Raw genomic sequence first — 13,183 nt, 5'->3', positions numbered from 1 at the left:
CGGTGTCGACCAAAACTATTAAAAAAACATCGACATGTCCATTTTGTCCAAGTATATGATGACCTTCTTCGTTACAAGGCCGTCGTATATGCCCTACTTTACGCATTATACCATCAAACATTGGTACCCCTATTCTGTATGGTGTTTGACAACGACAACAATAAGCTCAGTTACAATCAGTTAGAGGCCAAGGATATGAAGGTGCTAGTAATATGTGAGGTCACTTCAATGGACTCAATCGTTGGTCATGAGAGAAAGTAGCACATATAAATATGTTCATTGATTTGCTAACCATCTCCAGTTAGTTGTGGTTGTTGTGTTAAGAAATCATAAAGGAGTTAGTAGTTACTTCAGTTAGTTGTCGTTACCCTTGTCGTGTCGGTTAACTTTGACCGTAATGCTATTGCGGTCTCAATCTCATCTTCGTTGAGTCAGTTCATGTCATAAAAGTGCACATTAAATTTTATTATTTCAAAGTTTACAAATTCATTCGATTTCTTTCTTTGGGACCGGAGGTAACCTCCGGATTCCACTATGAAAGATAATGCAACAACAAAAGTCAAGACCGCCGCAACTGCTATCTATTCCGCCTGTCCGAAAATAAGTGGCGTGGATTTGCATAAAAATATATACAAATCCACGGCATTTATTTTGGAAGGGAGGGAGTAGTTTAAAGAGCAAAACCATTCAGCTTTCCAGGAAGTCCCGGTCCGCGTGCTCAGCTTGCAGTGTTGAGCGCGTCCTGGATGACCGCAGTCACTGCAAATGATGCCAGTTGGGCAATTCTTGTGAGCATAAAGTATTAAAAATCTATACATGCATGCATAGCTGCAGATCACTAAAATATACATGTATACATAATACATACCTCTCGGCCCAGATGATCCAACAGTGCCAGCCAGATTATTCTTTGCAACATTTCTGCGTCAAGGTAAATCTGTCCTAGTGTCAGTACAAGTCGTTGTGAATGCCAAAACAAAACAGAAAACTTAGAAGTGTAATCCGATGTGTGAAATGAACTTTACGACTTACAGTTCAGTCAAGTTCCCGACAAGAACAAGAGAGAGGACCTCCAGCGGTAGCGTGCCGGTCAGCATATTCGCGTTCAGCCTCCTGCACAAAAGGAAACAAATCTTGACATCATCTTCTGCTAGCTAGCAGATTGCACATACGGTTGCGGTCAGTTAAGTTCCCAATTTTTCGATTCGGCATAATTTGAAAAACTTTGATGCTTGCGATTTTTTAGGTTCAGAAAAATTCCAGGAACAAAACAAGCAAGCACATACAAGAACTGCAATGTTTTGATGTTTCCCAAGGAAGCCGGGACGGAGCCGCTCAGGGCATTCTTCTGAAGCTCCAAGTGGACAAGCTTGGTCAGACTGCCCAACGACGCCGGTATACTTCCTGTCAGGTTATTGCCAAACAGCCTCCTGCACACAACAACACATTGTTTTCATGCTAGCAAGTTCAAAACAGAAGGCATTGATTTTATCATTCATCTTTGAAAACTGTTCTAGTTTCATACAGATAACGCAGACTCCCGACGGCCCCGAGCGAGGTCGGTATTACGCCGCTGAGAAGGTTGTTGTAGAGATCAAGGCTGATTAGGCTTGTCAGGTTGCCCAAGTTTGCTGGGATTGATCCGGCCATCCTATTGTCATACAGCTCGCTGCAAACAAAATGGGGGTGATATCATATCAGTCTGCAGTAATTTTAGAGGTCTGCCCTCTGTAGTACTAATTACTCCGTAATTTGCAATTCTTCTTACAGGTACTGAAGGTTCTTCAGTCCTCCCAGCTCAGGGATCAGGCTGCCTGAGATGCCTGCGTTCCCCAAATCCCTGCACAGCAAGGGAAACAAAAATAGAGATATTTATTACACTTGAATGTTATCTTGTCATGGATTTAGTATAAATTTGTTATCTTGTTGATTTAGTATAAATTTGTACTAAAACCACGATAAAAATTTAGGAAAGGAGAAAGTACAAGATTATCATCTAATATTTTCACAGAGATTTAGGAAGATATACACTCGGATGACGGAATTTATGTTGTTGCAGGTGACATGGAACCAAGTGCAGGGGTTGACAAGGGTTGGATCCCAGCTCTGAAGCACATTGTTGGGGTCCTTCCATACCTGCCTTTGGGCGTAAAGGATGTCACCTTTTTAATTTGGTCCCGACGAATCACACATTAGCACACAATCTTTGAGGAAAAAGGAAGTCACTTTAAACGATTGCAAATTAGCACATATATACATACCTTCGGTGTTGCCGCTCGCAAGAGTTAAGAGAGCAAGAAGGCCAGTAGTGACGAGCGCTGCTGCAAATTGAGCTGCCATTGCGTCTGGAAGCCTGAGGTGTGTGTATAATACTGAGAGATGGAAGCCTTTTTATACACAGCTGGAACTCAGTAGCCCCAAAGCTTTGAAACTTTCCTGGTCTCCTTTACCTTTTCTCTTGCATTGACCTCATCTAATCATCTTGGACACTAGTGCCAGGTAAATCATGGAGTATATTAATTGTCCTGACCAAGGAAAGTTCATCGCCTGTAAAACCAGCTGGAAATTGGAATCCTGGAAGAGTCGTCTAACTTGTGCTTTTAAATAGTTTCAAAGCTTGAACCGTGAAAATCCTAGCCATGCAAATTTCTTAGTGGACTAGTGGTTACGTTTGACCGCGGGCATCATTCGTGAACAGACAGATGAAGATGTGCCAAACGGAGAACATTCTGACGGAACCAAACGAAGTGAAGTTTTGGACGTAGTGTGGAAGGAATATTTTGTTGAGAACGGCGACAGTTCATGCTTTGGAAATCATACTGTTTTTTGTGCAATCAAGAAAAATCGGATTTTTCTTCTAATGCGCCGGAATTATTAAAGAGGCACGTGTAAGGTGTTACGTACCAGGCCAAAATAGGAGCTTTTTTGTGCGGTCAGGGCTACCCATAAAAACTACAGTCTAGCGTACATTTTTTTTAGATACTGAAAGCTTTATTACATCTGGTCTTTACATTCATAATGCATACGTCCTAAACTTGTATATTATTTTCAACAATTAAAAACACATGACCATATTCACAAGTGTGACGGGGCACACGGACAACCAATATACTCCCTCCATTCCAAAACACAATTCATATAGATTTTTCTCATTTGTTCCACAATACATCTCATTTTTCTCTTGCTATCCGCACCCGGCCAATAACTACTCACATACATTTACTATTAATCCAATATGAGTGGTTAGGCACTAGAAACAAGAGATGACTTGATCCAACTGCACAAATCTATAAGAGATGTGTTTTGGAATGGAGGAAGTACAAACTAAAAAGCCTAGAACTAGCACGCCACCCAAACCTTGACTAAACTCCCAGAGGATCCACTCTAGTAGCTTGGCGTCAGACTCCATCGGTTCCTTGTGCTGCAACTTCTGTAGCAACACCCATAGTCGCAGCAAATTGGTACATAGAGTAACACCTACATACATGAGTGCATTTTTTTTTATCAAAAACGATGTCATTACGACATAACCAAATAGACCAAAAAACTGCTGCTGCCCCTACTAGAATGAGAGGCTGTCAACCATTGCACAATAAAAAAAGAGATGTTGAATTAGTTTGTGCTCAGAACAAAAGACACAACGTGTATCCCCTTGACATCTTCGCTTAACCAAATTATCCTTAATAAGAATGACCCCCTTACAAAGGAACCAAAGAAAAACTTTCATTTTGAGTGGCAGTTTGAGTTGGCAAAGGGAATCCATAAGAGCCGAATACATTGATTTAACCGAAAACCCCCCACTAGAAAGAAGGTTCCAATGGAAAAAGTCTGAGTCGGTTGTCAATGTAACAGATGCGACAGAGTCAACGATGGCATTCCAAACCTCACGGTAATGTTCCAACAAGGTCCACTAAAAATCAACATTCGGCATAGTTTCTCCAAGAACTGAAGCCACCGAGACATGCTTGTTTTGCACAATGTTAAACAAACGTGGGTACTTGTCGCATAAAGGAAAAATCACAATGTTAAGCCACCGAGACCAAATCACCTTTACCAACCTTAAACTTGCCAAATTTAAGAAAAATCTTTTTGACCCGCGTTAATACCTTCAAGAAATGGGAATCAATAGGACGACATTTAACTAGGAAAAGAGGTTTCTGACCAAGATATTTGTTTCGTAAAAGCGATTGTCAAACACCATCCTTTGTCAGCAGTTTAAACAACCATTTGCCCAGAAGACACTTGTTCATAACCTCACGGTCCGCTATGCCAAGACCTCCTTGATCTCGAGGTTTGCTTAGAATAACCCACTTCGCTAACCTATATTTCTTTTTATGTTGGTCAGATTGGCAAAAAAAATGCGAGACCTATAAAAATCCAGTCGTTTCCTCACCCATTTTCGAATTTGTAAGAAGGACATCATGAAGATAGTAAGGCTGCTCAACACATAGTTAATGAGTACCAAACGACCCCATACAGAAGATTGTTGGATCGCCAACTACCTCAGCCATTTCTCAAATCGATCTTCTATACATTTCCAATCTCGATTGCGAAGCTTACGATAATGGATAGGAATGCCTAAGTATTTAAAGGGGAAAGAACCCACTTCGCAACCAAACAGCCTAGTATAATCATCTTCATATTCTTTTGCATTACCAAAACATGACAGCTCACTTTTATGAAAATTAATCTTTAACCCTGAGAGTGGCTCGAACACACAAAGGATAAGTTTTAAGTTTACTGCCTTAGCCAAATCATGCGCAACGTAAAACCTATTACATGTGTCTCCCGGCCAATTTCATTTGGCCAAATTACATTTGGTGAAAATTGGTGAGAATATCACGACACACAACAGAAGTATGAAAAAAAATCTTGATCCTGAGTGGAAGCATAAAAATATCGTGCCATATTTGGTAACAAAAGCCACAACAGGTTGGATCTGACCCTGACACATCTTTCCCCCTAGATTTTTTCCAGAAAAGAGAAAGTTTCATTTCAACTGATTTCGCTCCTAGAGTTACATCAAGCAGTTTTACAACAATATCATGTTGGTCAGAATACGACATGTAAGGGGACCAACCATGCTCCTGACCGTCGCATGCTTATTACAAACAAAATTTAAAAAATTAGGACAAAAATATGCCCGAGGAGCCTTCCGAAAACATCCATCCTCCTGAGATCGCGAGGACTCTCCATTTTGGATTTTAATCATCATCGGACCCTTCCAAAAATTAGGACAAAAATATGCCCGAGGGGACGGTGCCATTAATCATCATCGGACCCTTCCAAAAATAAGAATCTATGTTTGTTTTTTTACTAATGATAAAGGTTTTTGACCCAGATGTTTATTTCATAATAAATTCTGCCACACCCTATCTTCCATGAGAAGCTTGAACAACCATTTACTTAGAAGCCTGAACCACCGAGCTTGCCTCTACGAATATGCACTAACGAACATTCTTTTCCTTTTTTGGTTACTTTTCACTACGGATTATAAAATAAGCATAAACCAGTTTAGGTCATGCAAACAAAGGCCGAGTCTGTTACTCCCTCCGTTTCTAAATGTAAGAAATTTTACTTTTGTTCTAAGTTAAACTTTAACCAAGTATATAAGAAAATCTACCAACAGATACAACAAAGTATACTTATTTGATATGGTTAATGTTAAATTATTTTTCTATGATCATTGGTCAAACATTATGAAAATTGACAAAGTTAGGACTTCTTGCATTTACGAATAGAGGTAGTAGCTTTCAGTAACCAAAACTAGAAGCAGATTTTTGTATGCCCAATGACTTAATATTAACTTTTTGAGATAAATAAGCAAGGTCCTCAAGAGTCAAGTCTACAACTTTGAATGTAATTCCTCGACGCCAATTTTGACCGCCAAAGTACTAAATTTGCAATCAGCTTAGTCTCAATTAGCCACTATGGTCTGTTCCGGACTTTAAAAGGGTCAATGCGATAAGTCCCAGCGGACGCACTATTAGATTTTAAGTCCCAGAAGGCCAGAAGTACAATCTACCAGGCATATTTCGCATTATAAGCATTTTCTAAATACAAAAATTTCACTAAATATTAGCATTTCAATGTTCTCTCTTGCATGCTCTAAACACTAAAGTTCGCTGTAACAATTTGCAATCAGACCAAAAATCCTCTGGCTTATCAATGCTTATCCTTGGTTAGGTTAACTGATAATAGGATCAGCGCCGGTCAGACAAATCCATGTGAGGTCAAAGCAACACAAAGTTTTCTACAGAAGCTACCAACGACGCGTGTGTCCAAGTCTTCCAGCTAGAATGCTCGAGTGTCCATTTCTTCCTCCTAGCTAGCAATTTTGGATTTGACGTAGAAATAAATATTTTTCTGGTCAACTCCAAAATGAATAAATAACTAAATCCTTTTTCTAATGAGTAGGCACAGGAGACTGGCCTTGCAAATATCCATGTACTGCATCATGACAGACTGGAGTAAATTTATAACATCTATGCACATGATCATGGAGCATACTTTGGATGAGGAACACTGAATCTTCTCTAGAGAATTGTATGCTATTCTTGTGATGCTTTACACTTAAAACTATCTGATCATAACACTCTTCTTTGATCTTTCCTACTATTGGCGCTTCTGCTAAGCATCCAAGATTTACAATTAGATTGTAAATACTTCTCACTTACACAGGTAAATATTCTATTTCCTTCGCTTCTTCCTTTTTCTGAACCAAAAACCTCTTGAATTGAGTATTTCGATGTATTACTTCTCTTAATATTGGAGATAAAATACAAGCATTCGGAAGCCTGAACTATCATTTTGTTTCGGCTACTTCTTCATCATCCTTTAGATGCTCCTTAAGACTCTGAATCTGGGGTTGGCAATCAACATTCTCCCAGATTGAATCGGTGATTGGAAATTCATACCCTTCAGGTCTCAGCGAGAGTGGAAACTCTGGTAGATCAGGCAAGGATTGAAGTGCACTGCACCAGCAAAGGAGAGGTATCACAACTAGAGCAGTAGAAGAAAACAAAAAAATGTACATGCCTGTCCTTGAATCAACTCCAACAAAATTGCTATGCCAATATGATCTGAAAATTTTCTTGAGTTGTTCTTGATATCAGAAGAGTTACCTATTCTTGTTTTGTTCAAGAAGATGTCCATAAATTTGGAATTTCTTGTACGCGACGTCTGGAATTTTCTTGTGCATGTTCTTCATGATACCCCAAGGAGGAGGTACCCTACATTAAATAAAAAAGAACGCATCATGTACTTTGATTCAATTTACTCTTACCAATAAATTATCTTTGAGAACTCCGAGACCTTGTGATAGGGTTTGCCAAGCAAAAGCTTAGACAAGCTCTCTTGCTCTCAGCCAGGAGGTCATCAGCTGCAGACAGGCAGCAGACTGAACTTATATGGTTGCTCGGTTCGCTGCCCTTGTCAAGTACTAGAGCATGGTAGTAATATGCTACTGCCTGATGACAAGATGTAGCATTGAGTTAATATCGGAAATGAGGCATTTTGCAAGCTTTTCAGGAACTGATTTGTTATCCAAGCAACCTTAGCATCCATGCATTTCCACTTAAGGAACAGCAGAAGCTTCTTTCCATATGAGTCACTTGTATCACATCCCGACAGACAATAGTGAGCCTGAGGATAGGTGAGAAACCATGAAGTACCAAAACATGTTCAGTAGGAATGATAAAACAAATATGTATCAAAATACATTATGGGGCATGAGCTTAATTGTGAACTACAAACCTGCGAAAAATAGCTGACTTGCTCACAAGCTAGCCTTCTCTTTACCGATAATGTTGCCTTATCACACTCGGAAGCCAATCCAAGCTGTATTTGAACACACTGTTTTCCATAGTAGGTGTACAAGGTTTTTTAGGATCAGGCAGTATAAGCTTAGTTGTCTTCATTGTACAGAATATATCTAAGGAGAATTTTAGTCTACACTACCTGAGCCAAGGCCTGAATTGAGATCGCCTCAAGCATACCTTCCTGCAAGTAACTAGGAAAGCTCTTCCTGTGATTAAACATGTGAGCTGAAGTGAGTACTTGGTCAACTATAATGCAAATTTGTAACTTGTCACAGGTTTTGTGCCTTTCAGGTTGTCTGCATACTTGATTTGTGCCGGTATCTGAACAAGTATGCGATGCACACAGTAGTCTAAGCATCCTGATGCTCTGAGCAATGAATCAACGACATCCTTCTTTGCATCTAGAAAACACAAAAGGAATGTGTTATTTCATAAGTTTCACCATGAGTTTAAAAACTGAAAAACTATCACTGTGTTGAAAGCATGGCCTCAAAGAATGAAAGAAGTATTCCAGAAGTGATGTGATCACTTTGAAATGAAATTGGAAGGCATTTGACTAACTAAATTCTTCATGTGCACATTACATTTTCCGTTCTTTTTACCCCCTCGTCTTATATGGGGGATAGACTTCCGTACCGTATATCTATATATGGAGTATCCTTGATATATAAATATATAGATAAATAGATTTAAATGGAAAACCTTTCTATATATTCTATATTATTAAAACAAAGTTTAAAATATATACGGAAAAAGTGCTAACAAATTCTTGTCTTATCTGCATTAGACAAATAGCATAACCAAGATTACAGATTGGCCACATAATACAACATGTTTATATTACTAATAAAACTCATAGGTAGTAAGGTACTGTTAATAAATGAACAGACCTTCGGACACCTTCCTTTCACTTCCATCCTGAACATTCCTCGGAATGAGTAAAAGATTTGCCTCAAACAATGCGAGCATGGCCATCATGTGGACAACAGAAAGCACTTCATACCATGCACTCGCAAGAACACACTCCTGAATGCAAAATCCTCTTACGAGTTGATCAACCAACAAGAACATTAATGGCAACATGAGTTATAAATGGCATGAATCAAAAGATTTTCACCTGGTCATCATCTAAGGTCCTCCAACTAAATTTCACTGATGCTTCTAGACGGCTCTCTACCAAAGGAAATACCAATTTGAATGCTAATTTTTAACGTAGACATGAAATTTACAATGAAAGGGAAAAGCAAAAGTTCAAACCTTTGATTGCTAAACCAAGAACAATTGGCAGGTACTCTTCGAGTGCGCGTTGTAATTCAGAAACTGCTGACGTATCCCCATGATCTTCATAGAAAGTCAACAATTCAACAAAGTAACATCTAAATTAATTTCACTGTCATTATTCACCACTAATGTAGCAGTTCAGCTGATCAGCAAACAGGAACAGGAAAAAAGAATATCAGTGATCAAAATTCAACACACATATTTCTTCAGACAGTGACACGACGTTTGCACGGAGCGCGGCGAGACGATCGACAAGCTCCTTGGAAACCAGCCCCCTGAGTGGATTGACGATGTCGGTATCCTCCGGGACGCGGATGGTGGGCACAAACACGGCGACCTCTTGTATGACGCTCCGGCGCTTCCGCCCCTTCCCACTATATTTGATGGGGATTGACGCACCACACCCCATTTCTGTCAGTGATGCAGATGTTAATTTTGTTCAGCAAACATCCAAGCGCACAACAAAATGCAGAGAATCATAATAACTTATTGGCAGATCAATAATGTACAGGGTGTTGGTATCTGGATTAAAAAGGGGAAACTACTGAGCTCTGAATAAAATAGTTAACTGATGAGCAAAGAAATGCTGAATCCTGGCACAGGCATCCAGCATATGCATGGGAGGATCGATCAACTAAAAGTTAGAAAGCCCCGAGAAACAGAGGATTTGTGACAACAAATAGCTATTTGACTATCCAGGGAAAGGAGGCATGAACAGATTCTGGATCTCTTAAACCATGTGTCAGGCTTAACTAAATGTGAGCCATGTACAGATAGGCGGCAGATCAGCAGGCAGATTAGCAAACGAGAGGCACCCAAGTGCCATCAAGAACTGGACCGATCACCGATCGATCTCTCCCATAGACTTACAATGCGAGCAAGGTCAGAGGCAGCCGTGCAGTGCAGCCAAGACAAGACGAGATCACGAGACCTGAAGTCTGAAGACGGCGAACCGGCAGAGAGGAAGGAGAGAGAGAGTCGTTTGACCCTGCACTGCACATCGGTACAAAAAGGCTCAGCCATCGCAGGACCCGGCTTTATAGCCGGCGAAACAAACGGGGAGCAGTGGGCTTACGAGGAGGAGACGCGAATGGCAGCCTTTGTTCAGATCGCACTCCGCTGCTGCAGGAGCAGGGCAGAAGGGGCGGCGGGGATCTTTGGAGTGGAGATACCGAGGAGTTGGAGTAGGAGGAGGAAGATCACATGGCACAGAAGTGGAGGCTGTACTGGGGAGCCGGTCGGCCAGCTAAACTATGATGGTCACCGTCGTGCATGGGGACGTGTGGAGTTAACTGCTCGGAATATAAAAAAAAAAGCTCGGAAACGTCAAAGGGGGCGCAGTGGAGGGAAAAGAAAAGAAAAGGAGGACCAGGTGTCAACACTTATCTGTGGAAAGCCAGAGTGCAATGAACCACAGACACCGCAATGCTGTAGGAGCAAAGATACACAGAGTCAGTCCAATCTGGAGCTCTGGACGGTGAGGTCGTCGGCGCTGAGAGAGCAGGAGAGGCAGATCGACACATCCAAAAACAAAATAAGAACACTTTGGCTTTTCAGAGCAGCTTAAATGGGTACACATGGATTAAGGCCCTCTTTGTTTGGACTTGTACTTCAGCTTTTGGACGTGCTTTTCAGTTAGAAGCACCAAAAGCACGTCCGGAGATATTTCTCAGCTTCATGTGTAAACAGGAGAAGTGCATTTGAGATTGCTAAAAACACCAAAAACTGAAACAGAAATCTAAACAAACAGGGCCAAGTCCTATAAATATGTTGTCGGTTCTAGCCCTGACCGAAGTGGTGCCCAGGCGGTGCCGGCAGCTTGATCCAGCTTCCCCTCCGCCGGCGCTGCCACCGGTCCATCGTCCCACCTCCGATGGTTTCCTTGGCCTCGGAGGCATGGCCGATCCCCATAGCGACGGAAGGACTTTTGATTTTTTGTTTTACGGTTTTTCTGTGCCTTCTTCGAGATGGTGAGACGGTGGCGACATCTTGCAGCCCAAATAAGTTCCTCCCTGCCCTATCCTCGCACCGGTGGTGCGCCTAGCGCCAGTGGAGGGTTCATGGAGTTTGTGTGCCCGGTGAATCCCCTTGGATTCGGCTGACTTTTTAGGTTTCCAGCAAATCCCTTGGGTTTCAGTAGGCTTTCGAGTTTGTTCGTGTGGTTTTAGATCTAGCTTTTCCGATCTACGGTTCTATCTTTGGTGATGGTTGCGGGTCTGGTGCGTTGTTCCTTTCGGACCTTAGCATAACGACTACTCCACCATCCACTACCACAAGTTCTTCTTTGGCAAGCTCTTCCGGCTCCGGTGATATAGGGCAAGGATGATGGCCCGTCTTCGGCTCGGTCTAGTGCTTGATGCCGTCGCTAGGTGGTCCAAGGGCTTATTTGCAATTTTTATTGCATTTAGAACTTTTTGTATTGTTGTTGATGATTAGTAATAGACCGGTGGTCCTCTTCGCTAAAAAAAGCTACACATGGATGGTAGTTCGAGGACTATTTGTTTGGAAACTCTAGTTTGGCAATCGAATTCCTGGAGTACTTTGTTAACAATGAACAAACTGCTAGTTTAGTTGGTGTTTGGGATTTGCAAGAAATTAAACTCTATTTAGGTCATACTCCCTCCTTTTCGGTATACAGGGCTCATCTTCAAAATACTAAAATTTCAATATACAAGGCATTTCCTTCCTCTCACCAATTCTCATCTCAAACCAGCCAATCCATGTTTTATGGAATGGAGGGAACATGTAATACTCCTTCCAAAATGCTGTGCCAATATAACTCTTTTTGACTGTCAAACTTTTAAAAGTTTGACCAATCATATAACAAAAAAAAATCAACACATCTATGATACCAAATGAGTATCATTGGATTTATTGTGAAATATGTTTTCCTATTATCTTAGTTAGACATCGTATAAGAATTTGGTCAAACTTTATAAAGACTTTATAAGGCGCCACTTTATAAAATAATTTGATAGCTAACAAAATTTAGATTCACTACATTTTTGGAAAGGGGGGAGTACAGGAGATTTAATGCTTGGTCCAACACTTTATTAGACCCTACTTGGTTTCGATAATTTTATGGACGAGACTTGTCTACCGGAAAGGAGGTAGCAATAAATTGCTTACTAGGGATAACTTAGAAAAGAGGCAGTAAATTGTTGATCAAACTTATGTTATATTCGATGAAAAGGATCCGATGGAGAACCACGCATAGTTTGGGTGGTCAGCTAGCCAGGTGTGATGGCAGTCCACCATAATTTGACCCTTGAAGGAGGCACTTTGATGTCTCATTTTGTAAAAATTATATATCTATATATTGTTTGACTGCAATCGCAGCTTACCTTTTAAGTCAAAAGAAAAAGGCGATGAACCACTTGTTCTTTGAATGTTGATTTTATTAAAGTATGATAGAAAGAGATGGCTAATATAGTTGATAAAGCAAACTTATTGAGCTTTGAAACAATAGCTACGACCTATTGGCTGAGCAAGAAGATGCATCTAGTGATTAATATGATAACCTCAACAATGTTGTGGACAACATGGAAATTTCGCAATGACTATATGCATCTTCTTGCTCAAACTGTTTGGATGGATATGCAGGCTTTGGAAGAGTCGGCAACCGTTGTGTCCCAATAAGGATTCTCCGATCCGGGATAACTTCATAATGCTGCTGGAAGCCAAAGCAATTAATGGAAGCTCCCGGCGGCTGTGTGCCTGAAAAAAGTGCAAAACTCAACCGCTGGCTCGAGGGACTCCGGAGGCATCAGAGATGAAAAGCATCAATGCAAGTTTTCATTTAAATACTCACTCCATTTAATAAAGGTTGGCATATTTTGTTTCGTTAAAACAAACCTTTGACCAAGAATTACTCTATTAATATGTAAGTTATATGATACGAAACCATGATCGTTAGCAAAAATTTTTAAAGACGAATCCATTGATAGAAATTTCATGTACGAAAAAACACATATGAATAGAGTTTTCATGGTCAAAGTTTTGTCTTAACGAAACAAAATACGTCAAATTTTGTGAAATGGAGGGACTAAAACTCAGTACATTGTGCTTCTTCTTTAGCCATC

At 40.6% G+C, this 13,183-nt stretch overlaps 2 protein-coding genes across 7 annotated transcripts; both read right to left on the bottom strand.

Annotated features, from left to right (window-relative positions):
- Window positions 1-439: 439 nt before the first annotated feature.
- Window positions 440-2,421, bottom strand: LOC100839949 (somatic embryogenesis receptor kinase 1). Of its 2 annotated transcripts, none has more exons than XM_003577496.4 (8): window positions 2,262-2,421; window positions 2,030-2,162; window positions 1,769-1,840; window positions 1,526-1,669; window positions 1,287-1,430; window positions 1,033-1,113; window positions 869-937; window positions 440-759 (listed from the first exon to the last, which is right to left on the bottom strand). In XM_003577496.4, the coding sequence occupies exons 1-7, from the start codon at window positions 2,338-2,340 to the stop codon at window positions 904-906; spliced, it is 687 nt and encodes a 228-aa protein (XP_003577544.1). In that variant the 5' UTR covers window positions 2,341-2,421; the 3' UTR covers window positions 440-759; window positions 869-903. The 2 variants fall into 2 exon arrangements, with proteins under 2 accessions (XP_003577544.1, XP_003577543.1); XM_003577495.4 differs by having other exon boundaries at window positions 869-921.
- Window positions 2,422-6,433: 4,012 nt separating this feature from the next.
- LOC100839641 lies at window positions 6,434-10,364 on the bottom strand. Of its 5 annotated transcripts, none has more exons than XM_014902121.2 (13): window positions 10,177-10,364; window positions 10,033-10,094; window positions 9,300-9,512; window positions 9,078-9,161; window positions 8,938-8,993; window positions 8,711-8,846; window positions 8,125-8,221; window positions 7,960-8,026; window positions 7,756-7,854; window positions 7,555-7,644; window positions 7,315-7,469; window positions 7,125-7,232; window positions 6,434-6,974 (listed from the first exon to the last, which is right to left on the bottom strand). In XM_014902121.2, exons 3-13 carry the CDS (start codon window positions 9,508-9,510, stop codon window positions 6,806-6,808), a joined length of 1,272 nt encoding a protein of 423 aa, XP_014757607.1. In that variant the 5' UTR covers window positions 9,511-9,512; window positions 10,033-10,094; window positions 10,177-10,364; the 3' UTR covers window positions 6,434-6,805. The 5 variants fall into 5 exon arrangements, with proteins under 5 accessions (XP_014757607.1, XP_014757608.1, XP_003577542.1 ...); XM_014902122.2 differs by having other exon boundaries at window positions 10,033-10,089; XM_003577494.4 differs by having other exon boundaries at window positions 9,972-10,094; window positions 10,177-10,363.
- Between the last annotated feature and the right edge of the window lie 2,819 nt (window positions 10,365-13,183).

The sequence above is a fragment of the Brachypodium distachyon genome, chromosome 4, assembly GCF_000005505.3.
Source record: "Brachypodium distachyon strain Bd21 chromosome 4, Brachypodium_distachyon_v3.0, whole genome shotgun sequence".
NCBI classification, from domain to species: domain Eukaryota; kingdom Viridiplantae; phylum Streptophyta; class Magnoliopsida; order Poales; family Poaceae; genus Brachypodium; species Brachypodium distachyon.
This window is presented reverse-complemented; position numbering and strand designations above follow the sequence as displayed.

Coding starts and splice junctions, on each gene's coding strand:
- LOC100839641 (XM_014902121.2), bottom strand. CDS start 9,510: ATGGGGTGTGGTGCGTCAATCCCCATCAAATATAGTGGGAAGGGGCGG. Junction 8,994..9,077: donor TCTTGGTTTAGCAATCAAAG/GTTTGAACTTTT, acceptor TTCCTTTGGTAG/AGAGCCGTCTAGAAGCATCA. Junction 7,470..7,554: donor GGAAATGCATGGATGCTAAG/GTTGCTTGGATA, acceptor TCTTGTCATCAG/GCAGTAGCATATTACTACCA.
- LOC100839949 (XM_003577495.4), bottom strand. CDS start 2,340: ATGGCAGCTCAATTTGCAGCAGCGCTCGTCACTACTGGCCTTCTTGCT. Junction 1,841..2,029: donor ATAAATTCCGTCATCCGAGT/GTATATCTTCCT, acceptor CTTGCTGTGCAG/GGATTTGGGGAACGCAGGCA. Junction 922..1,032: donor GTCGGGAACTTGACTGAACT/GTAAGTCGTAAA, acceptor ACCTTGACGCAG/AAATGTTGCAAAGAATAATC.